Source organism: Pavona decussata, unplaced genomic scaffold, assembly GCF_977016875.1.
Source record: "Pavona decussata unplaced genomic scaffold, jaPavDecu1.1 SCAFFOLD_161, whole genome shotgun sequence".
Taxonomy (NCBI): domain Eukaryota; kingdom Metazoa; phylum Cnidaria; class Anthozoa; order Scleractinia; family Agariciidae; genus Pavona; species Pavona decussata.
The window spans coordinates 4,080,334-4,106,442 of NW_028145572.1; the positions used below are offsets into that span (position 1 = coordinate 4,080,334).

The following is a 26,109-nucleotide window of genomic DNA, read 5'->3' on the forward strand; positions in this document are numbered from 1 at the left end:
TGTAGATTCCATGTTTTCGTTTTCCATGCCCGTAATTATCCGTGAAAGTTGCAATAGAAAAACCAAGTAAACCGTATTTATCCTTGTAAACCACACATCCATCGACAAACCATGCTTGAGGTCGAGTTTTTACTGTAGATGCGAATGTAAACCAGCCGTAAATTTCAACGTTTATTTCGACACGAGGCACCGTGAGACAAACTCGCAATTCCAGTTACACCGATGGGCCTTCATAAAGGTCAACTTAACTGCCGTACAAACCGTGAAAACTAATAAACCTTAGTGAACTTAAAATTGAGGTAAAAACTCGGTGGCCCTCGTGGTAAACATTAAAGGCCACCTCTGCGCATGCCCGAAACTAAATGTCTGTGCAGGGAACCCAGCTGGGAAACGCGAAGCCCAGCAGTAACACTTTGGGATCTAACAACAGTCTTGGTGAAGCGAGTTTGTCCTTATAACTACACGGTGACCTTTCAATATGTGGCCACTCCCCAATCGGGTTAATTTTGCGGATATAAAGTGCGCAAAGAACTCCTCTTACACAGGGGTTATTGGGTTATTTAGCGAGGGCTCCATAAAACGCCATCGTAATTTGAGTAGTTTGACTGAAATGTGAGCTTATTATTATGTCGTCGACATGCAAAGCGTAATCACAAAAACTCAGGTTTTGGTTGAAATTATGAATCGAAACTCCTGCTTCATACTTAAAAAGGCTGACTTACTTCAGCGTGTGTTCCAGCAATAGTCCATGTGACGCGTCGTTTTCAGTAAACGAAAAGTAACTTCGTTGAAAGCGAAAAATGTTCGGTCAACCGTCACCAGTTATTAAAGCGCCACTACGACGAAGATTTTTACCTCTATTTTCGCCCTTTTCGTGTTCCAATCCATTTAATGAGTTCGTAATTGCAATAATAGCTATTAATTAGCTTTACACAAGCTTACTGATCCTGGGAATAAGCGGCCGAAAACCGTCGAAAACCCGTCCGCCATTGCTCCGACGGCAAAGTGACGCCCGTGGTGATTCTAAAATGCGGTTGCTTGTATGACATCTTTGTGACGTCATACGCGCATCGAACTCAGTAAACCTCAGTAATCGTAAGTCCTAAAGTCAGTGAATAGGCAAGATTATTTGTAAGATTCGCCATCCAATTTGGTGAAAAGCGATCTAAACGACAATTTTACCGAATATCTTTAATATAATAGGGCGCGCCGAGGGAATAACGGCCAATTTTTCAAAGTTGCAATCTTTGATTCCTCTTTTCCCTAGCTTTTAAAAATAATGTCCATAATATGTGGCATAGCACGATTAGCCCCAGTTTTAAACCCGAGACGAAGAATGAACACGGTGTTTAACGTGCGAAACTGTGTGATTTCAACGATAAGTTTCTCGTTTTGGCTCATCTCTCTACACCCTATCTTTAAAATTTTATCCTGGGGTTTAGATCTGCATGCAGTTAGCCCTTAACGTTTGTACTCAAATTGAGCTCATTTCTTGACAGTCTGCGCGACATTATTGAAAGCGATACCTCCTTCAGTAGTGGCCATTATAAGAAATCCTCATAAATCCAGACTTCCAGTCAATCTACATTTTGAAATTTGAACGGAGTTTTGAAGCTTACATGTCAGTTTTAAACATCGCCAGCGAGAGTTCCCGTAGAAATTTCCTTAGTTTATTGATAGCATAAATCTGCTAATTTTTCTTTTCATTACAGCATAAAGAAAATTCAAAAATAACAATTGTTTCCGAGGTTTGTTTTTTTTGTTTTCTTTTTATCAATAATCTTCAAGATTCCATTCAAATGCCGGCCCTTACAAAGAGGAATTCGAATGGTGCCGTAAATTAAATTAAAAGAACATTTTTTTTTGCACTGCTGTAGTGATAGAAAAACATCCATTTAATTTTTTCTTTTCCCCGTGTGCTCTGTTATTTTAATCGGGACAACGCCCTGTCCATGGATTCACTTTAGCACTTTACCATACACTAAAGAGTCAATTCCCAGTCAATCTATCATTTGTGTCGTTAGTTCTGCCCGCACAACATTAATTGTGCCGTTCACATGCACTCACATTAAAACCGTCAGTGTATTGTTTTACAGTTGCTACCTCTCAGGCGTAAAAAAATTGTTCGGACCACGCACAAAACAGAATTCTGGTACCATGTAGGGGTTCTCTTATGTGAAAAATCATCACATCAATGACAGGTTGACAATGGCGGACGCTCGGAAATGATGACGTAATTCACACGTCATAAGACACTATCTCTGTCATGTTACCGACTTGAATAGGACATTTTCACTATGGCGTCATTTTACTACAACTACCAGCATCCTTCTGGTTTTTGTTTTCTCGTGCTAATTAGAGCTATTGTTCATTGCTGTCCACTGGGATTACAAAATTTGAATTTGAAAAGGAAAACAAAATGAATTCTGGTAGTTGTAGTAAAATGACGCCATCATGAAAATGGCCTATTAAACCTAACATTGTTTATTGTAACTAAATACTCGATTACAATTTATATTCCCACAGCCTCAATAAAATTGATGTCATACAGTGCAACACCTCGATATCCTACAATAGATCTCATGAAACTAAACAAAACCATTGGAAGACAATCTCACTTTTCCTCCCTCCTCCATTTCTCGTAGCCAAGAAAATTCATGAGATCACCACAGTTATTTTCTACAGCTCTTATGAATGGTTCCGGTGCGTTGCTCCAATGGCCAATAGAAATTGAGGCATTTTTGTGCAACGAATGAGCGCCTCTTTCCCCTGTATGTTTCGAAAGAGTACTTATCCATTCATCAATACTTGCCGACCAATCAAATCCCGCGAACTTGTATAGTTCCTTTGTTACGTTAAGTGTATTCAACGCAAGGTCTTCGTAGCGAATTACTTTAAAACGATTCTTAAGCCAAGGAGGGGGAGATAGTAAACCAAGCCGCACATTCTTCAATATTGGATCACACATTCTATGGACGTTTCTACTAAACCTGGGACTCCTGTGATCTTTTATCCATCCTAAATTTACCCTGGAGTATATTACCGCTCTTGGGTCCCGAACCAAGTGGACCAGTCTTACGTCATATCCGTTTTTCTGTTGGAAAAGCTCTTCTAAACTTTGTATTGTTCTGTTAGGCAATCGGGAAGATAAAATCTTGACAACAGTGTGATTGTAACGGTTACAGGATTCACTTAGTGGGGCATCCGAAAACTGTGGCAAATACTTCTTAGACAGCGTTTTACTGTTACTGCGGTGAAAGTTGCTGTTAGTAAACGCCGAAAAATATGCTTTAGTGACATTGCTAAAATCACATTGGAAGAAACCGTCAATTACTTTGATGCTAGTTTCTTTGTACTTTTTCGGTTCTTTATCTTGATGGAACAGATGAACGCCAAACATTTTCTGCTCAACGGGAAATAATGGCTCGTAGCAATACATAACTTGAGGATTGTTGTTAAAAAATGAGCCAAGTAAAGTAGATCCTCCTCGAGCTGGACTCAATATGATGAGATTGTTCCTCATAGGTAATTGCTTGCTTGTTTTCTGGCTCTCATATCTTTCACTGTCGCTTTCTTTCGATAAAATTTCTTTAGCTTTTTGCCCATTCCCAAACATCTTTGGTTTTTCCTCTGTTTTTAGGACTTCTTTTTTCCGTTGTTGTCGCTGTTTGTCTCCGTGTTTGCGGAAATGAACAAACTTCTCCATCAATTTGCTGGCGGAATTTATTTCTTGAAAGAAATGGATGGATGGCTGCCATGATCCTGTCAAATTCTGACTGTAGAAAAACACCAGAAGCAGCGAGGCACCAGCAGTGCAAAATAACAGAAACTTTAAACAGGCCCTCATGTTTAGGCTCAGAAAATTGCCTGTACTTGAACTTTGTGCGATTTCAAACTGCAAAAACGAAGATGAAACATATTGTTAGATGATAAAAATTGTCAGTGATGAAAAATGTTTACAACGCAACTATTTTGGGTTAAAATAGTTAAGGAATTTTATTTGGTGTTGCGACGTTTTACAAATTATATTTCGGTTTGGGAAATATCACAGAAAAAAGACCAGTTGACTCATTTCCTTCGTTACGCAGCTCTCTAGAGATAGTACCTTGTAGTTCGACTTAGTTGTTCTTGATGTGTGATTCACGTATAAATTTTCCTGTCATGAATTCGGTATGAACAGTTTTTCTCCAGAAACACTTTCAACCACAAAGATATATCCAATTAAGTTTCTTACAAATGATAACACCTTGTTTACCTTACTTTGATGAGTTTTCACTCAACTTGACCTTTCGTCGGTCCTTTCCAGGAAAAACATACTATAGCTTTTATTTTAATCATTTTTAGTAGATTATCTTAGGTTCTTTTACCGCATTCATGACAGTTAATGTTCATTTTAAAATGAGGATAGCTAAATAACAATATCTGAAATTTTAAGGTGTTTTTGACAGTAAACACTATGATCTTAGGGTGATTATGAAGATAAATATCTATTGTTATCAACCACGTACTGAATAAGCTCTAAATTTTGATGACCACGTACTCACTTAATTTATGGAAACTGGGTTTAACCAACCATTTTCGATGAAGAAGGCTAACACCCGAATCGACTACTTGTACAAGTTTTAAACAACAACTTTTAATGTTTTTCAGATTAGTTTTGTGAGACCTTACTGTATAGGTCTGAACTTTGTAATTTTTATATTGGTTTTCATGTGTTGTATTGACTGGACAGCCCAAGCTTTACGCTGAACGTTCACTGGAAAAATGTCTTAAGCTCAGCTAACAGATCGAAGACATGGATGCAAATAAGCTTCTTGAGCCAATCATAGAAGGCTTGCGTAAGATTTAATTTGCATTGAGCAGGTGGTTGTCAAGCCAGGGAAAAAATAGCGTAGTGTCACTAATTATTCATGAGCAAACGACCCAATCAGGTTACGCCAATTTGGTCAGGTGGGCTTATCTTGATGTCCAATAAACATACTGATCAAGACACTTGAAATTTAATCAATCTTAATGCCAATTAACAGCAAACGATTTCCCGCTTAACTCGTTACTGTAAGACAGCAACATACTATTCCGTCTTAAACATTACATTAATTGGTGCAATTACAGAGCATCAGGAGCTCCCGAGAGCACACAAGAGTCTTGGAAGGATCTTTCCCCAAACGTTTTAGCTACCTCCATCACAAATTTGGAAAACCAATAGTTAAGCGACAGAGCATCCATTTCAGCAAAATCTGCATTCACGGCTTCAACCTTGTGTAATCGTAGACCTTGAAAAGGCCACCGCAATGTAAAACCGGAACTTTAACGTTTCTAAACTTCTGTCATTCGGTAAAAATGTTCAAAGCCTGCTTCTTTTTATATTCAGTTGAAGCTGAAACGGCTTCATTCACCAAATCTTTTTCCTGGGAAGACGATCGGGGAACACGAAATGGTCTTGATCCGCACACGAGCTCCATCACGCGGCGTCATGTAAATTCCCCAAAATTTGAAACGCAAAAAGGACTGCTATAATACTGAAGTCCCTCAAAATGTAAGCTCTGGAGCTAATACACAGGGATGGCTCTCCAATACGAAATAAGAAAACGATTATGATTAAGCCTTTTCTATTTGTAAAAGAACGATTCCGTACACTGACCTTCGAGTTACCATATGATTTACTACGGAATAAACTATAATGTACCGTATATAAACTGGTATGACTTTACGATATGTACGGTGTTACATTTTCAATGAAGTTTATTTCTTTTGTCTTTGAAGTTGACATGTTCACAGGGATTACCTTGTCAAGAATTTCTATCAAACGCCTCAAAATTATCATTTGCACGTGGAAAAATTACAGAAACAAATTTCCCTCCAATTATAAAGCCGAAGTCAATGGTCAAACGCGAATTTCACTCCTATAATAAGCCCCTCCGACTGTGAGTCCCTCAAAAAGTACTTTGAAAAATAGAAGCCCCATAACCCCGGCCTTATTTTCTGAATTTTATGCCTCCACGGTTATAAGCATAACACCTCACAACACCGTGAGCCAATCAATTAGCAGTACCAGTTACCATTAACTTCAATGAGATAGAATTCGCGGTCACGATGACAAGCTCGATTCAGATTAACTTTTAAATCCAGTATCTATTCTATTTATGTTTGATGGCGACTTGTTGCTCGGTGAGGTTTGAGCCAGTAATTGCAAGGAAAATTTTCCCCAGGCGATGGATAAATTAATTCACTTTTATTTTAAAATACATTGCCCTAAAAGAATTGCTGACTAATTTAAGATTGTGAAATGTAAATTTTTCAAAAATTCTAGATTAAATACTAAACTTTGTTTTTGACGAAGAAAATTTGTTTTGACAGTTTTGTCCTCAAACACAGGAATTACCCTCAGTTAAGATTACACTCACCCGTCATTTTTAAACCTGATGGCAATGCGTTGTTACAATCTACGACAGCTCGGATTATCACAAATCACGACATCAGTCTTATTATTAGTCTCCTACGCAGAGGTAATTTGAATAGTGGCTACGTGGCCATGTTGTTATATTTTGTGATACATACATTATAACAAAATACAATAAGTATTATTATAATTTACAGTGAATGTTTTTATTTATGGCAACTGTTATCACATTTCACCTACAGGTGTTACAATTGCGATTCACGATTTTCTATATTCACTTGATAATTGCAGATAACTCGCTTACAGCCTTTCCCCTTTTTACTGTGTTATTGTGGTGTCGGTGTAGTTGTGAGCTCTTGTACAAAGTTGTAGATGATATAAATAATTCACCTACAGTCGGTGTTTCAGGCGATATAAGCACATAAGCTGTGTTGTTTTGAGAGTCGAACTAAAGCTCTTGGAATTTCAGTTTTACATTGACGAAAAACAGGGATCAGAGAATTACGCCAATCTGGTAAAAGAGGACATTGTTACTTTCATATATCTTGGCTCCTTTATATATTAAGCTCCGTGATTAAGCTCCATAATTAAATTCAAGCTTACTTTTTATCCCTTTTCGTACATAGTGATATCAAATGATTTCTTGAATGGTCTACTTACTTTGAGAAGAAATAACTGATGATGATTTGCTCAATTCTATGTTTGGTGATCGAACTTTTAAGGTAGCCGCTTCCTTGTAGAAATTTTAACTTTACACCTGACTTTAATTAATTAATTTATTTATTTAGGTGTTGTGTGATTTCATGACCATATCCTTTTGAGTGTCCATAGCAACCCATTTCTTTTATGCAGTAAGCATCTATTTTATCCTGCAGAACAATAATATTTAATAAGTTAGGCCGCAGTACTATAATTTGTCAGAGAGGTTTTTTTTACTGTTTTTCCTAAATAACAAATAAACATGGTATCTTCCAAATAAATATCAGATGATCGGTAAGGCTAAGAGCTTGTGAATAATACTGCACTCAGCAGTCAATTTAATTAAAAAAGGCAAGACGTTATAGAAAATATGACAATGTGTTATTACACTGACAGCTGGGATTGTTACCGGCTGACAAAATACGACAACATCGCTGTTATTACAATTTGCGTTTATTACAAAATTCAACAAGCGTTAATACAATTTACAGCGCGAACTTTAATTTATGACAACTTTTATCACAATTCACAACGGTCCAATTGCAATAGCTTGTGAACAGGCTCCCAAGTTGGGTTCTCTGCCCTGCATCCAGAAAATTTACAAAATTAATACAAATCAGCGGACGTTCGGAAATCAAGACGTACTCCACTCGTCATATGACATCATCGCTGTCATGTTATCGACTTGAATTAAACCTAACATTGTTTATTGTAACTAAATACAATTTGTGTTCAGACAACTGATGCTAGCAGTGGGGATGTAAATACCTCCATACTCTACAATAGATCTTAGTCATGAATGACTCCGGAGTGCTTTTCCAATGGCCAATAGAAATTGAGGCTTTTTTGTGCAACGAATAAGCACCTCCTTTTGGGTGTGTGTGTATTTTTTTTTTTTTTTTTTTTTTTTGCAAGAGTACTTATCCATTCAACGCGAGGTCCTTGCAGCGAATTACTTTTAAAACGATTCTTAAGCCAAGGCGGGGGAGATAGTAAACCAAGCCGCACATTCTTCAATATCAGATGACACATTCTATGGCCGTTTCTGCTGGGACTCCTGCGACTCCTGTGATCTTTTATCCATCCTAAATTTACCCTGGAGTATATTTATAATTACCACTCTTGGGTCGCGAACCAAGTGTACTAGTCTTACGTCTATCGTTTGTGCTGTTTAGTGGGGCATTTAGAAACTGGTGCAAATGTTTTACTGTTACTGCGGTGAAAGTCGTCTCTAGAAAAAGCTGATTGTGTCGGTTCAGACTGACATTGCTAAAATCACATTGGAAGACGCTGCCAATGACTTTGGTGCTAGTTGCTTTATACTTTTTCATTTCTTCATCTCATGGTACGGATGAACTTTGAATATTTTCTGCTCAACGAGATTTCATGGCTCAAAGAAATACATGACGTGTGGATTGTTGTCAAAACATGAGCCAAGAAAAGAAGATCCCCCTCGGGTTGGACTATATACGGATGGGATAGGAAGAATATAACCTTCAAAGCTAATTTGCTCTTACGAGTACGTCTTTCAAAGATCTCCCTTTCCTGTACGAAAGTAGGGAAGGGTCTTTGTAGATCTCTCTTAGCAGAGGCTGATTTTCTATCAAGTGCCATTTACTCATCTGAATGGTTTTACGCTAGGCACAGAAGGGCGATATTCCGTAACAAACGGCAAAATGTTTCTGCGCGTTTTTTGTTTGTTTTGTAGTGCCGACATTCTTTCGCAGAAATTGACTATCTGAAAGAGTTTTATCTATAAGGTTATCGAGGTCATGAACTTCTGTAGCGTAATCTCTGTTTGAATAGAGTAATGTTTTCTTCAAATGTTGTTTTTGAAGATTTTGTTCAGAGAAGTCTTGAGGCTTCGCCTTTGATATAGCCTGAATTGGAAAGTTTCTGTCGGTTTGAAGTGCGTGTGCACATCAAGAATAGATTCATTTTTTTTTTAATCTTTCGCATCTCAGACAAGTATATTTAGTTGTTTCGAAACAAGAAGAACAAACACATTCCTCTTTTCTCGCCATCTTGATCAGAATGAAGTCCTTCGCGCATGCCAAGTCGATGGAACGGGCAGACCTCTGGGATAGATATAATTTATATAATTTATACGTAACGTATGCATTTGGTTCGGCACATGTAAAAGGCCGACGTCTGAATCGAATTCGAACTTTTGCCGTTCTATTCGACTGGTGCAGTCGAATAGAACGGCTGGTCGACCCACATACAAATCTGTCGATCCTAACTGACTTATACGTCGATCTTTACATGCGCCGAACCAAATGATTAGGTTCGGCTCATGTAAAGTTCGACGTATGAGCCGAACCTCCCGCGAGATGCTGTTCTTTTGAGTTCTTCGAAAATATTATTATTATTATTATTATTATTATTATTATTATTATTATTATTATTATTATTATTGTTATTCAGTTGTATAGTAGTTCAATTCAAAGTCCAACTCGAAGTCTAACTCGAACTTGAACTCGAACTCGAATCCATACTCGATGATTCGATATTCTCTCCATTTTATCATTTCCCGACGCCATGATATTTGTTATCTCCGTGATTCCCATAAATAAATTCAAGCTTACTTTTTATCCCTTTTCGTACATAGTGATATCAAATGATTTCTTGAATGGTCTACTTACTTTTAGAAGAAATAACATGATGATCTGTTCACTTCTTCGTTTGTTGACGGAACATAAAAGCGCTTCCCTGTAGAAACAATAAGTGCATTGAAAATAAACCATTGCGCATTTTAATTAATTTACCTAGGTAGCTCGTTATTCCAAGTCCTTTTGAGTTTCCATAGCAACCCATTTCTTTTATCCAATAAATATTTACTATCAACCTGTTGGATAAATTAGGTAAGTTTTTTTTGTGATTGTGAAAGGCCACAACACTTTGTTTTGTTACAGAATCGAACCCTCGATTAATAACATCGTGGTACATTTAACTGTAACAACATTTGCTGTATTTAACAATTATTCACCGAAGTGCAGGTGAATAGTGAATAGCGGCGAGGTAAACATCCACCACTTTCACCGACACTGAGGTGAATATTGTTTTTGTTTATACCTCACAAGCTTAATAACTAGCGGACCAAAAAAATTACTTTGTTTCTGATAATTATACAGACATATGGTCGGAAAATAAACTGGTGAAAATCTCGCCGTGCGATGCTTATTCGCGGTAAGCGATTTCGTATATTATAAAAATTCCTGTCTCGAACTTCTGGAGGCACTTGTTTAACTGCCCGGGTGGCATTTCGTCGATTTAAACAATGCTGCAAAACAATAAACGTCTCATCTTGTACTATAGTGTTCGACAGTTTACGGTAACTTTGATTTTCCGCCTTAGAATATGAGGTTGGAAAGATTAAATAACTTACCATTTAATGCCGTCAAACGAAGCTCTTTTGCTATTTTTATATTATTTGTATCAGCCACCTCGTTTATCGAAATTATTTTTTCCTTAAGTGACCGTGGCGAAACGGGGAGCCATCTTGTTTCTCTTCGGGTCCTTGGAGGTGAATAGTACTTGGCGAATCACCTCCGAGGTAGCGAATCAGCGCGCGCGAAAAGCACTATTCATTTGTGTGGAATATACTAATGCCTCATATACCATGGCCGCTAAGCCAATCAAATCCCTGGAATTGCATTATAGAACAACGATCCAGCTTTTAATAATCTATTTTGTAACCCAGCGATTGATTTACGCACTCTCTCATTGGACGAAACACGTCAGCATTCCATGTTCAGTAGCACATTGCTATCATATACAACCATGGGGGTTTTTTGAATAAAATCAAGCTTAATTTCTTCATTCAGCAACTCTCTTTTCTATAAGAAAAAGTAAAGACAAAGGAATATTGACATTTCCAAGTTGAATGAGAAAGCCTCAAGAAATCATGCAAGTTTGATATAATAAACACAGGCTACAGATGTTTAGACTATTAAAATTCATAAAATATGTTGTCAATAAAGGCTGGGCTTACATCAGTTATGTTTGAAAGAACACTACCTATGGGTTACTCTTTCATTTTGTTACACCTCATAATGTCCAGTCTTATTATATGTTAACGTGGAAAAACAAACAGTTATATTTAAAGGACTAAAAACTGCATATTTATACAGGAGGCTTGCATTTTGGAGGGTAGTCTTTGTCGATTGCAAAAGCTGAACAGCTCTGATTGTTGTTGTAACTTGTAATAATAATTATTAAACGGGACACTTCGAGAAACTAAGGGAGATCAAAATGTATACACAGACATCAGTTTCTACAAATTATTGTAATTTATAAGGTTCAACACATCAATATGCCAAATACAAAAAACAGTACTATATTCAAAAACTTACATCTCTCAACTCTTTATAAGATTATGCTGGAGGAATTATTGTAAAATTCATCTTTCAGTCTACTCAATAAAACATAATATAAAATTATATTATTACTGAAAGACAAAATCACCACGCAACTTTCCAGTTGACTACAGCAATAGCATTCGTCGATATTTTGCAACGAAGCGACAAGGCTGCTTTCACTTTCGTATTTACATAGAAATCATTGAGGATTTGTTAACTTCTCCGTGACTATGAGAGATGTTCGTCGCAACTCTACTCGCCCCAGACCTCTCTTTTCTCGGACGTGAACTAGTCTTCGTCAATCATAAAAATTCGACGTTTCAACTAAATCAAAACATTTTTCCGACGAAATCATCCAGACAGTAAGAGGATTTGTTTGAGCAAAAAAAATTTTCAGGGGTTAGGTGCACTTTAAATACAGTTGATGTTACACAGTGGCGGTGTATGCTACAATAGATCTCATGATACCAAACAAGCTCACTGAAAAGCAATCACCCATAATAAACTAATGAGTTTTGAACGTTCTCCCTTCTCCATTCCTCGTAGCCAAGAAAATTCATGAGATCACCACAGTTAGTTTCTACAGCTCTTATGAATGGCTCCGGAGCGTTTCTCCAATGGCCAATAGAAATTGAGGCATTTTTGTGCAGCGAATAAGCATCTCCCTTTTTTGTATTTTTCGCAAGAGTACTTATCCATTCATCAACACTTGCCGACCAATCAAATCCCGTGAACCGGTACAGTTCCTTTGCTATATTTGCCGTATTCAACATGAGGTCCTCGTAGCGAATTACTTTAAAACGATCCTTGAGCCAGGCCGGGGGAGATAGTAAACCAAGCCGCAAATTCTGCAGTATTGAATCACATGTGTAGACTTGCTTACAAGTCGAGCTTAGAGAGCGCGAAGCGCGATCGTCAGAGCTCGAGCGAGCGAGCGCGGAGCGCGGAGCGCCAGGTCCATTCAATGAGAAGCGAGCGAGCGACTTTGAGAAAGTCTATCACATGTGCTGTTAACATATTTGCTAAACTGTGGATGCAAGTGATTTTTCGCCATTTTTAATTGTACCCTAGCGTAAACCACAGCCCTTGGGTCTCGAACCAAGTGGATCATCTTGACGTCGTATCGGTTTTTCTGTTGGAAAAGCTCCTTTAACGTTTCTATTGTTTTATCGGGCACTCGACTAATTAAAATCTTAATAACAGTGTGGTTGTGGCTATTGCATGATTCTCCTAACAGCGTATTCGAAATCTTACGCAATTTAGAAAGCGCCACACGTTTAGGACGAGAAAACCTACTAGCCAACGCCGATAAAATGTTTTTACTGGAATTACTAAAATCGCACTGGAATAAGCTATTGATTAATGGGATGAAACATGTCTTATAGTTTTTCAGCTGTTCCTCAGTAGCGAAGCCTATTTTGAACCATTTTACTGCAGGGAAATATATTGGTTCAAAGAAGTACATCACTTCTTGATTCTTGTTAAATAACGAGCCAAGTAAAGTAGATCCTCCTCGAGCTGGACTCAATATGATGAGATTTTTCCTTACAGGTAATGACTCATTTGTTTTCTGCTTCTCATTTCTTTCGGTGGTGGAATTTATTTCTTGAAAGAAATGGATGGATGGCTGCCATGATTCTGTCAAATTTTGACTGTAGAAAAACACCAGAAGCAGCGAGGCACCAGCAGTGCAAAATAACAGAAACCTTAAACCGTTAAACCTCATGTTTAGGCTCAGCAAATCGCCTGTACTTGAACTTTGTGCGATTTCAAACTGCGAAAACAAAGATAAAACATATGTGAATAAAACAAATGTAAATATATGAAACATATATTTTGAACTGCGGATGAAAGATCAAATAGAAGAAAGATCTTCGTAGTTACTACGCAACTTAAGCAGTTGCGAAAAGAAAGCCGCTAGTTGGCTTTATAGACGACAAATGGCTGTGACATTCTAGTGTTACTAAAACAGGCTGGCGTAGCCGTTAGACCTGTCTTCAAACTTGTTCAGAACGATATCCCAGGCAACTCATTAACTGTAGGGTCCTTTTCCACCTAGCCACGACCTTAAGAGGACAACCTTAGACAACACCCCTTTTGCAACCTCCCGAAGACGTATATCAAACGTTTTAACCAGGTTTTAACTATAGTTCCGTTTCCACCCGCAATTTGTTCCAGTATAAATGCATAATTCATTTTATGGCTTTTATGTAAAATTTGTTTTTAGCCTTTTGTATACTTTTTCCTTGTATTTTATTCGCATTAATTCAATCTTTATCTTCCTAATCTAATGTAAATTGTAAATTACGCAGTGCAGTCAACTGGCTGCGAAGTAATTTTGAAATAAATTAAACTATGTATCTATCTTACTGCCACTTTTGTCTCTTAAGCACTAATAATTACTTCAGAAATGAAAACGTTCTCTTCGTTTGTTTTGTTTATTTACTTATTTTTACCGGTTGAGTTTATATCAAAGTATGAATAAAGATTTCATCAGTAATTCCTTTTAGTTTAAGTAGGTATAATACCTTAATAAATTGTTGTTGTTGTTGTTGTTGTTGTTGTTTTCATTTGTTATTTCAAGTCTGATATTGATTAAAGTTTGTCATTTGTAACAAATACAACATTATGTTTATCAATTTATATAGAGGCAAGGAAACCGGCTTCAAAGCCATACCGTGCGGTGGGCTCCTCAAATGAGGATTCGGCTCCTGTAAATAGCTTTGAGCATGACGTACGCATGCTTATTTAAGGTTTAGGAAAGCAACTCTGACTAATTGTATGAACAAGACACCAAGAATGAATTCTAGGAACGATATGTTTGTTGTGTTGTTTTTAGCAAACTATTTATTAAAAGAAGGAATTTTTGTAATGGCTTCTTTTTTACTGTTATACAACTTAATAACAGATTACTGAAATCTTCAGTCGGCTACCAAGTAACTTAAATCGCGCAAACACAACTAATCTAATACGACCGTCCAAAAGGTTGTTTCTATTAGAAAACCTTGTCCTCGTGTACTTTCTCTAAAAAGATTATTCGTAGTACGAGTCAAGTTTGAGTCACTCAGGATCCAACTTTTATTTTTCGATTTTTTTTCTTCTTTTTATGTCTTCTGGTTGTCATTCTCGCCGGTTTGCATAATGATTTCTAGTAGTAAACAGAAAGATGTAAAACTGTCTGGTTTGCAACATTTTTTCATTATCGATCGCTAGGGCCATTACCGCTGTGTTTAATGTTTCGAACAGCAGAGAAACAAAAGGAAAAAGAAAATCAAAGAAACGGAACTTGACTCGTGACTCGAACTTGACTCGGTCTGAGTCGTTGGTGGATCGGGCGGTGAAATCCTATTTTTAACACCTAAAAGTGTGCTGTTATTGTATAGCTGTGTCATCATCTGCAGCTGTATTCGCGTGCGTTGGCGGGCTTACAGATGGAGGGACTTTTGCGTCCAAAATAAGCTAAGGCATGTGATCCAGGGAAATTTTAAACAATGAAATCGAAAATGAAAGACTCCAGAGACGTTTGACTATATCTGTTCATTAATTTATTTTAAAAAACATTTCGTCATTTTAACTCGGTCTCCTTCCAAAAGCGAAAATATCATCTTCTATGACGTTTTATATTTCTTAAAAAAGGCAAGGTTTTCTTCAAACAAACACGTCACAGAAGCCAAAGTTTTCAAAACACAAATTATCGTCTCAAACCATTTTATCCGGAGTGAGTCATAATATCTATCAAGTAACTTCTCAGATCTCGTGACATTCTTTTGCTCCTAGATAACTAAAAAAGGGTTTTTTCCCCTAAGCTTATTCATAAATAAGATGACGAATCCGCTTGCTTCATTACTTACAAACAGTGCGCGAGCAAACACACAAGAGTTCACTGCCATGAATTTCGAGAAGAAATCGATCGTCTTATCGCCAGAAGATATTACAAATTTTCGCAGTTTACTGGATCAACTCAATGTATCTCGACACAAATGCCAAGAAGTAATGGTAAGACTGAGTTCTAGATATATTCCAGTTTTTGCCGAGTCAGCTATAACTACTTTTTCTACTCGGATCTAACGACTCGAGAAACCTATGATTTTCAATGAAGACGGGCATTGCAAATATTAGTTACGATTATCAATTTAACAAACTAAAGCTATTTCCGGAATTAAGAGATACTTTTATCATGGCGATAGCTTGCTTTCTGATTCCATTTGTAGTTCTCATAAACCGTCAGCTGCTCATATCATTCAGTTAATTATCATAAAATCTAGACAGTGCCAAATGCTCGTGATCAAAATGGTAATTACAATGCAGTGGCTGCTAAATGTTACTCCGTTAAGAACAAATATTTGTTAAATTGTTTTTAAAACAGTTACTCAACCTTGACTTACAAATATTTGGCATATCAATAACTTGATGTGGACCGGCATAACGGTATCGTTTTTCCAGTTCAACCTATTATTCGGGCAGAGCATTACAATGACAGGGACTTTTCCTTAAAGACATAAACTAAGGCATGTGATCGAAATTCTACTACATGATGAAATGGAAAACGAAAGCAACCGGAAGAGATGGCTTGACTGCCCAACGGTAAAATGCTAAATCTATTTTTAAAAACATTACATAAGCTTGAAATGGGTCAGAACCCCCTTCGAAAGCGAAACTATGACGCTTTCTTTAACTGAATGGGCAACGTTAACTTTAACGAAACTCAGAGCCGAAACCAAAGTTTTTGAAGATGAATCGATTATCAGTTTCAAACCATTTTTGCTTCAGTGGTCATTTTGCATTATAATTTGACTTCTCGAGTTTAGTAATTTCGTGACGTTTTCTAGGAGAGGTATAATCAGTTTAGCCTCGTAATAAAGGGGTTTTTCCCTTAAGCTCGTTCATAAATAAGACGAACGGACGCCGCTTATTTCATTAGTTACTAACAGCTTACAGAGAAACACAAAAGAGGTTACAGCAATGAATTCCGAGACGAAACAGATCGTACTATTGCCAGAGGATTTAAGAAATTTCCGCACTTTATTAGATCAACTGAATGTATTTCGACACAAATGCCAAGATTTACTGGTAAGATTGAATTCTAATGTTCTCTACCGATTTTATACGCCAAATTAAATCTATATGAGCGTGAATCAGTGAAGATCAACATAATTGCAAAATTTGTCAGTTCCGGGTGACAAATTTACAAGCTATCCGACTATAACTATTTGGATAAAACCAAATTTACTTTCTGTGAGAGGTTAACTAGTTTCAAAATGATGCCGATAGGTTATAATGAGCCAGCAATGACATACGAATCAGTAATTCTCTTCAAATATTCAGTTAGGATGATTACGAGAAAAAAATGTTTGAAATGACAATAATCAGCGTGAAAGGTCATGAGCGGCCAAAAACATGTTGATGAGAAAGCGGCAAATTAAAAGTGGTGGAACTTGTGCTTATATAAAGACGAGTTTGCTCAGTTGGTAATACGCTCTGCAGCTTTCCTTCTTTTTTGCTTAATTTAGAACTTTTTTCCCACAGGAACCGTTGCTAAACCGTCATGGAGTTGATGCCGAATTGGTTGGTTTTCTGCAGTTCCCTGAACTAATATCATCATTAGAAAAAAGGGTTAGTAACTCATAAAATTTCATCTCCTAAAACGTTTAAAACTATATTTATTCAATATAGCTAGAATCACCTTCTAAGGTTACGAACTTGTGTTAGTTTCCCGGAAGAAAGATTGTATCACGCGATCAACTGGCTCTTGTAGGTGTAATGCGCCGGTCACGGAAATGAAGTTGGTCATGCCGAGGACGTCTAATTTTCGACACGCGCGAGCGGCGAGCGGCGCGCGAGGCCGCGAGAAACGTAAACCTCAGTTCGCCCTGGTTGCCAGGTTGATATGCGTAATTTTACATTTCCCGGCTCTCTCACATCTGAGGGGAAAATGACAACTACACGCAGTCTATTTCTGCCGTCACTTCAGTGTGAGGGTACTGGTCGCAAAGGAGTATTAGTATATGTGGGAGCTAGTCAGACAGCTCTAATCAGACAAAAATAGAAACGAAGGCACTAAGCGAGGCTGACACAAGATAGAACCTCATCTTTACCCTTGAGATTTAAACCACACTTGACTAAAGCATTTCTAATTCTCCCACAGGGCACTGAAACCGGCATCATGAAAGATGATCTTCAGAGATTCCGTGTTTTCAATGAAGCCTTAAGACTGGTTACTGAGACAGCGGATGAGAGAGGACAAGAACTCAGTGAACAGATGGCTTCTATAATCACAGACATCACGAGTTTGGCGTTTGTAGTGGTGAGGACACTTTCATTTCTTTTATTATAATTATTATATTTTATTATTATTATTATTATTATTATTATTATTTATTTTTTTAAAAATAATTTTTAATAACAGTAAGATCTTTATTTCAAAACCTGAATTAAAATCCTATTTACAATCAACCTGCTGTTACAAAAAATCCAATTAATTCATCAAAACACTATTCATTCACAAATTCCAAAAAAGAGAAGTAACTTAACCTTACAGAAAAGAAGAGGAAATTAGATATAATTAATAGTAAAAGTTCAAAATTATTATTATTATTATTATTATTATTATTATTATTATTATTATTATTATTATTACTATGCACAGTAAAACTATCTGTATGCACAGTATAAGAAGCATCACAGGGCGCGTAGCGTAACCTGTGAGCCAAGCGAAACTTAAAATATCACGTAAATAAATTATTATTATTATTATTATTATTATTATTATTATTATTATTATTATTATTATTATTATTAAATAACACAATCATATTATAACAGGAGTGGCAAATAGGACAGCTTTTTCGTCCTTGCCTCAGGGACAAGACCAAGCTAAGGAAACAGCTGTCCATAGCTGCCTCTCCTGCTGGTAATATGGCTGTGCACATGCGTAAGGTACTGGCTGTAGCGCGGTTGTGGTATACTCATATCACGAACATAATGTTTTTGAATTGAGGAAAAACATACCATAAGGAATATAACTGGCGCTCACTCAAGCAGTTCACTAAAGCCAGCGACACACTTGGCGACACACTTGGCTATTTTATACGCCAATCGCCGCGATCGGCGAAAATCGCCAGGTGTGCACGGTGTTCGCCGATCGCCGTGATCGGCGTATAAATTCGCCGATATCTGGCATGTCAGAAATCGACAATTAAATTCGCCGGCATTCGCCAAGTGTGCCCATTCCCGCGATTTTCTTCGATTATTGCTGTGAATCGCCAGTAAAGCCAACCCATCAGGTTAAGCGATTTTATCACATGAGTTTTCAAAACTGCCACTCGCCGCGATCGGCGAAAAAAACCGCCAGGTGTGTCCGCATCAATCGGTGGCGAAAATCGCTTGCGATTTTCGCTGGCGATCAAATTCGCCGCGATCGGCGTATAAAATCGCCAGGTGTGTCGCTGGTTTTAGGGCAAACTTAAAGAGGAACTAAATTAACTCGAGGCAGAGATGCGAATACCTCTCGTGTTTTGACTAAAAACGTTTTATCAACTGAAATTTAAAACACGACGATTTGCCTCAGAAAAATAAGCTGATATTTGCGAACAATTTAATTCTAAACATTGCTTTGTTTTATTCTTACAGTTGCGAAGAAACGCTGTTTCGCCCCCTGACCCACCAAAAGTGGAAGAATTGGAGGAAACACTCAATGAAACAACCAGGGAATTTTTGGTGAGAATTAATACATTTGTTTATTTATTTCATTCAAAATTCATAGAAGTTAATTCTTTGAAATGCATTTACTGTCAGAAACTATAAACACTAAAACTGAACGACTTTTCGAATCCTTGAGAGAAAATAATATATAAATTGTATACAAATCGTATTAAAAAGATGAGAAGTTTTAAACAACGTTGTGCGGTCAAACCCATCTTTAATTTAAATTATCTTTCTTATTCCAGGAAGTTATTGGCGAGGAAAACAAGATGGAATACGCCGAAATGACCTTCACGGGAATTATAATCAGTGAGGAAGATTTCACGGACGGTGATAAAGAACCCAGTGACACGGCAGTTTATGACGTCAGAAATTACGTCATTGTTAGAGATCTTCGTGATTTGATGACACAATTCCAAATTGATCTCAGTCGCCTGGCCTGATTCACCCCGGCCTCGCACAGACGTCACGCAATCTTTCCTCCCAATCGACGAAAGATTGCGTGACCAGTTGCAGGATCATATTAGAATGCTTATGTAAATTAAAGCATCTATCAAATAATAAATAAAAATTATTATAAAGTTGTTGTAAGAAAATATTTATTGTAGAAAAATGCCTTTATATTACACTAAGATATAATAAACATATTGTTCCAGATGTATTTTTAACGTTACGCTGAAAAATAATGAATGTAGATATTGAGAAAGATTTAATAAAATTTTCAAGTACAGTTAAAACAAATGTGGTGTTATTTCAGAATACCACTATAAGATTGAGTGTAATTTTGCCTATGTCAGAGTCCGCCAGATTTTTACCTTAAAAATGATAGTGGTTTTATAATCAACAGTTGACAAAATATTGTATTACAAGAGACTGATCGCTCTAATGAGGTGATAGAATAATAATATTTTGAAACCGATCAATCGCTTTATCATCCTCCATTGATTTTGTGTAGGACGTCTGGTTATTTATGTACGGACTTTACCTCCGGCAATGAAAGCTGAGGCTTATAGTTAGACTGCGAGAGTGGATGTGTCCTCAACACGAGTTCCTCTTCGACCCATTTGCGTCAGTGTCTAGTCTTGCTTACTGCACTGGGAACCTTCAAAGTATCTCCAACAACCTCGTTCCCATGGTCTCTCCTCTTCACGAAGGGAGGGAGAGACCCTGGGAACGGGGTGGCTTGTTCCCTCCATCAAATTGCTTCAGGAATTATTCGAGAGGCCACACGTCCCGTTGAATTGCTCCTTCAAATTTCTATTCTGCCTTGCTTGCAATCCACTACCAAATTGAAAATAAACCACTTCGAGGCCAAATCAAACTGGCTAACAACAGCATCTTGTCACCCGAATGGGCACAATCTTACAACATTTCCGTGTAACAATGCTACTACAGTCAACTCTCTCGTAAGCGACCACCCTTGGTGCACGACAAAGTGGTCGCTTACGGGAGGTGGTCGCTTACGGGAAAGATCAACAAAATTAGCGTAATTTTCCCTTAGCAGCTAAATTAGGTAAATAGAAACTAATTTATTTGATTTTTTCGCATTTACGTGTTCATTCTTCTGATGGAACTTTGTATAACATTTCGGAACAGATCTGTCCCGTTTACCTACAAATCTAATTATGGCCATCTTTTTTGTCTGTAAACTGTTATTATCTGTCAGCAGTCGAGTCCGGGGTAGCGTCATTAAAAATCGAACTTTTGTCACTTCTAAGTAATGATTGACTAACGATCATACGTGATTATGTTGGGTGGTCGCTTACCGGAAACAGAAAACAAAAGAATAGGTGTAATTTCTGGCCTAAAAAGTGGTCGCGGTCTCTAAAGAAATTGAGTGGCGGTCGCTTACGAGAGAGCTCTTAAAACAGTATTTAAGCGAGAAACGAAACGGTTGTTTATGAAGTGCTCGCTTACGGGAGGTGGTCGCTTACGAGAAGTGGTCGCTATGAGAGAGTTGACTGTAGTGTGAACACTCAAACGCAACGCTGCAGAATATGTTTCCACTTAACTCAAGAGAAGTAACCTCGTGTGTGAGAATGTACCTACACCTGTAAACTGTGCGAGAAAAGGCGGTGCGGTAAGAGGAAAGATCACAGACGTCATCCGTGAAATAAATTGTAACAGCAACGTCATGCCGTGAATATTATTAAAAGAAGTTTCACTCCCCATAACTAGCCACTTTCGGAGAGGGAAATCAAAATATTCAGTATTTGGAACAAGGTAGACTTCAACTCTTCGTCACGTTACCCACTCTTTGACTGATCTGACTCCCAGGCCAGGAGGTACAATGCGGATTGTTGCATTCAGGTTAGCCGGTTAGCCGGGCCATTGATCGCCTTTCTCCACTCTCCAATGTCGATTTGAAATCTCACACAAAACAAGGCCGGAAACCTTGGGGAAGAAACGCTGAGAACGGGGCTGTAATTTGAATCCAAGTAGTGAACTAAAACAACTTGAAAGATGGGCAGCAAGGCTGATCCAGGCAACTAAAATTTTAATAACATTGCCCAATATTTCGGTTAGACAAAACTAACCTTTATTAGGGGCTAGAAAAGCTAAGTGAAAATGGAAACAAACGGTTACAATGTTTGAAAAAAGGTAAGATGAAGTGAACATTTTGGACTCAATTTTCTCTACTCTCTAGTTCCGGTCTTTTTGGTTTTTTCAATATGTTTCGCCGTTAAGCTTGTAGAAGATTTAAGCAGCGCCTAATTTGCCAGAACTAATTCTGCCTGGACGGGCCTAAAATGGAGCAAGCACCTACAAGGCATATGTTTGCTGTTCAATTGTGGGCTTGACGAGCCTTTCATACAAAGTCTTGGTTGGTATTTATTAGTTCCAGAGGGATGAGTTGGATGTCGTTTATAGCGGTCACGCGTCCAAGCCGAGTAAGTTGAAATGTACTGAAACGAGAGTAGGAAACTCTGTAAACGACATCCGCCAGACTCATCCCTCTGGAACTAACGCATACCGGCTAACCGCAACTCTGTACCAAAGACTCGTGAAGCCATTTTTAAATTTTTTAAAATTTTTTAAAATTTTTTTAAATTTTTTTAAAGCCTTGTCAATTAAAATTGACAAGGCCAAAACATTAGAGACGCTTGGTATTAATAGACGCCACGGGCAGCATTGATTACCGGTTTAATCTCTCGAGTTACTGACCTAACATGTTCATTTATTTCATGACTTTAATCAAGAGAGCCTCTCTTGCTTTTATATATAACGGTCCTGTAACGTATTTACTCATTTTATTCTTGTAGCCCCCGAAAAAGATTTGTTTTTCAAACCGAAATTTCGGACAATCTTTATAGGAATATTTTTTTCCGTTTATACATCCAAGTTCTTAGTTTTCGTCTTTTTTACTGCCGTAAGGATTAGTCTTACCGTTTATAATTTGTTAAGGCTAGTATGAAGTCAATCAGAGTGAGATTGTTGACATCCAGGGGCTTTTAACACTCAAGTCATGTGAGACTGAACGCTTTCCAAAAGCTCTTCCTGTTTTGCTGTTTGAATCCGGTTACTCTATGAGTAAAAGGTGAGGGTGTCAATTCCGTGACGTAACCTCTTAGCTAAGGTGTGACAACAAATGACGTCACATGCGCTACGTGTTTTTTTATTCTTATTGACTGCACCCACGGCCACCGACTGACGGCTAATTGAATTTTCCCAGAAGCTAGTGGTCTGAGTTTCAGTTCAAACTCACGGTCAATATATGAAAAATTACTCACACAAAATTCCAACTTTTCTTTTCGATACCAAGAGAGAAACACTGTAACTTTCAGTTACTGCTTGTAATTATGTAAACGACATTTACGGGTCATTAAATTGTTATATCTTTCCATGTAACTGAACCAAGTATAAATGACGATATGACTGGGCGTAAGACAAATATTTTCTGAATGCTCAAGTGGGGTCGTTCAAATGAAAATAACTGAGCCGAGCTGACTTTCCTTTCCAGGGCTTCAAGCTAGTGGAATTTTTGCTACCGTTTGGTTCAATAACATGATATTTCTGACATTTGACATGCTTTATTTGGCGGCACGTTCGCGTGAGTGAGATCATATGACGTGCTTAATTTACTTGAATGATTCGGTTTATTCCCAGAAACAAAGGAAACTAAAATTAACATAATTTGAATCGGTGAGATTGACCTCTAGTGACTTCAGTTATAGTAAGAAGGCGAAATGATACCACGCAAATTCGGGACAGCTAAAGAAATGGAGAAAACTACTTTTCAAAGCAATGCATTTTTAAGTATAGCTCTAAACAAATGCAAAAAAATGTTGTTGCATACAAACGCCGACAAAGGATCTGCAAACCGCATCCTGGCTGGGCAGTCATTTTCCTAGAATAAAGTTCTTCCGTTTCAGGATGTCAGTTTTTTTTAAACCGGCAATTCAACTCGTGACAGTAAAGTTAACATGATATGATATTTACATCTCGGTTTTTCCCTTTCGTTGCCCAGCCCGGGGTCAATAAATACGGTGCAGGTCTTCAAACTTTCATCACAGTTTACAAGCTATACGATAAAGACGATTGCCAAACATCATAGCCATGAAGGACTTGAACAAGCTTCATTTCACTGAATACGATGAACGCGATCTGCGTATCCTTTGCGATGAGTTGGATCGCTTGCAAAAGCAATGCAAAGATACTTTGTGGAAAGATATGGTAAGTACAGTCAGTGGGGTCATCAACATTGAGGTTCGCCGTACAATATTCTAATTGTCTGAAGCGAGCGCGAGTCTGGGTAATTCCAGCAATCAATTGCCAATTAATTTAACGGTAGGCGCGATACGATTGTACATTTTACCAGGATTATTGCCATAAAATTTCACTCACTAAATTGTGTTGAGAAATTCAGTTGTGATTTACTTCATTTTATTGTATTTTCAGATTCCCGAGCTGCCTAGCACTGTCATTGACAACATAGATGCTTTACAGTTTGACGAAGAGCTCACATATTCTACAGTCGACAGGGTAAGATTCAAATTTAAAACTATTTCACTAAAACGTTTCATTCCTAGCCCTTCAGTAGTGGCTCCCCCCAATGATTCGTACAAAAGAGCCACTGTTCTGAGTACTTGACACTGAAACTGTTTACTTTCTGATTCTCGTGACGAGGGAAAAATTACTTGCGTTTTCGGAGGGAACAAAGTGCTTTGTAGGAAAGAAAAAAATCAAGCTGCTGTTTTCAGTCGGCAAGGGAGTTTGCAGGGGGGTGGGGGGTGGGGGGGGGGGGGAGATTTCTGCCATTTTGGCCCTCGACCGGATTATGTGGGTTAGGTTGAAGTGAGGAAAGAAACTTTAAATATAATCATTTATTTAAGGTCAGGAAAATGAAATGAACTAATGATATAATTTCGCTTTTAGGGCACAAAGGTAGGAGTACTTGGTGACGACATGCAGAGATTCTTAAGATTCAAGGCAGCTGTGAACTTTGTGTCTAAGAGTTCTCGCGGTGATGAGGAAGCAAAGAAACTAAGCGATCAATTAGGATCAAGTTTATCTAGCTTGGCCAATTTGATAAGAAGAGTGGTAAGTAATATCAGCTGTGGATTATATTACGAATGATAGTTTTGAAAGCTTCTGAAGAAACTAAAACAAATGCAGCTGAGTGAATATTGTGTGAACTGCTGCATAAATAATTACCTCTGTGTGTGGTGAATATTGTGACGACTTTCTCTTTGATCCGGTTCACATCAAACTGATTTTGCTTTTTTTCATTCTCTGTTTCTTATTTATTGCAGTTTCGGGAGAACAACATTCCCCCACCACACCCAGAAGAATTAGACGACTTGAAAGATCAACTGGACGAAAAAACCAAGGATTTCTTGGTAAGAAATGAATTGTTTAATTTGAAAAAAAAGCACATCAGGCCAGTCATCTGACTTGCCGCAAATACCGGCGCGTAATTAGCCCCAAGAAAACAGAACAGTCAACACTTCATGGAAGAAGAACGATCATCGGTTATCTGTTTTTACGGGCGGAAGTAGTTACCGTAATGTTTTCGCTGGCCAATTCCACTTCCGTCTTCCTTTTTCCCCTGTTCATTTACCCATCGTCTCCCCTAGTTTCTTTCCCCCTTCCATTTCTCGTACGAGGTCCTACGCTTTGTAGGTCAGTTTTTGTACAGCTTGTAACTCATCATAAGATAACCGAGTAACGAGCTGAAACATTCCACTGTAGCTACGAAGCCGGCAGACCGTATTCAAACTGTCTATATCATCCGTTTGAATATCCAGTAATAGATTCACGGTAACGTGGCTCCATTACGAACAAAGAGAAGCAGGAACAATATTGCGCGTTTATTTACAATCACGTTTATTAACCAGTTGTTCTTTTTTAATTCCTACAGAAATTCTTTGAAGAAGAAACCAAGGAAAACACAGATGGCGGCAAAATCAAAGAATCCACGGTGCATGACGTCAGGAATTACGTCATTTTGGAGACGTTATCCGGACCACTAGTGCTCTTTAAAGTCGACCTTAGTCAGCTGATCAGCGGATAAATTCCAAAATTAAACATGTTAGGAAAGAGGAGATCGCTTTTATGGTCAACTCAGTAAAAATCATCCTTTGCAGTCTTGAAGAGAGGAAGTCAGAAGACCTTGCTGCAAAACTATATTAGGAAGACTCAATGAGTCAAGTTGAAAAACATTTTACTTCGTAAAAGATACAAGTTAAAGGTTATTAAACTCGTGTACGTAAACTGCATAACATATAACAATGTATATTTCAAAGTTGCTTAAATTAATTAAATTATCATCGCCTATATCGTTATTGTTTATTGAATCTGTGTGAACATAACGACGTCCATAACTGACTTGGAGCCAGCATAGCGATGTAGTCCAGATCCCGCGACACTCCTATCCAGTGAGGTTGCGGTCAACATGCGGCCGGGATAGTCTCTCTTTTGGGCAAATACCCTCTTTTTAGTTAAGGG

The 26,109-nt window shown here is 37.9% G+C and overlaps 3 protein-coding genes across 4 annotated transcripts; 2 read left to right on the top strand and 1 right to left on the bottom strand.

Annotated features, from left to right (window-relative positions):
- Nucleotides 1-11,486: 11,486 nt before the first annotated feature.
- On the bottom strand, nucleotides 11,487-13,186 carry LOC146464905 (carbohydrate sulfotransferase 3-like). Its single transcript, XM_085129586.1, has 2 exons — nucleotides 12,476-13,186; nucleotides 11,487-12,338 (listed from the first exon to the last, which is right to left on the bottom strand). Exons 1-2 carry the CDS (start codon nucleotides 13,184-13,186, stop codon nucleotides 11,952-11,954), a joined length of 1,098 nt encoding a protein of 365 aa, XP_084985712.1. The 3' UTR covers nucleotides 11,487-11,951.
- Nucleotides 13,187-15,267: 2,081 nt separating this feature from the next.
- LOC146464906 (uncharacterized) lies at nucleotides 15,268-20,084 on the top strand. 2 transcript variants are annotated; one of them, XM_085129322.1, is made up of 5 exons: nucleotides 15,268-15,456; nucleotides 16,987-17,073; nucleotides 17,606-17,764; nucleotides 19,090-19,176; nucleotides 19,407-20,084. In XM_085129322.1, the coding sequence occupies exons 1-5, from the start codon at nucleotides 15,283-15,285 to the stop codon at nucleotides 19,602-19,604; spliced, it is 705 nt and encodes a 234-aa protein (XP_084985448.1). In that variant the 5' UTR covers nucleotides 15,268-15,282; the 3' UTR covers nucleotides 19,605-20,084. The 2 variants fall into 2 exon arrangements, with proteins under 2 accessions (XP_084985448.1, XP_084985449.1); XM_085129323.1 differs by lacking the exon at nucleotides 15,268-15,456 and adding an exon at nucleotides 16,186-16,530.
- Nucleotides 20,085-23,617: 3,533 nt separating this feature from the next.
- Nucleotides 23,618-25,938, top strand: LOC146464907 (uncharacterized). The gene is made up of 5 exons (XM_085129235.1): nucleotides 23,618-23,835; nucleotides 24,061-24,144; nucleotides 24,538-24,702; nucleotides 24,915-25,001; nucleotides 25,523-25,938. The coding sequence occupies exons 1-5, from the start codon at nucleotides 23,719-23,721 to the stop codon at nucleotides 25,673-25,675; spliced, it is 606 nt and encodes a 201-aa protein (XP_084985361.1). The 5' UTR covers nucleotides 23,618-23,718; the 3' UTR covers nucleotides 25,676-25,938.
- The last annotated feature ends 171 nt before the right edge of the window (nucleotides 25,939-26,109 follow it).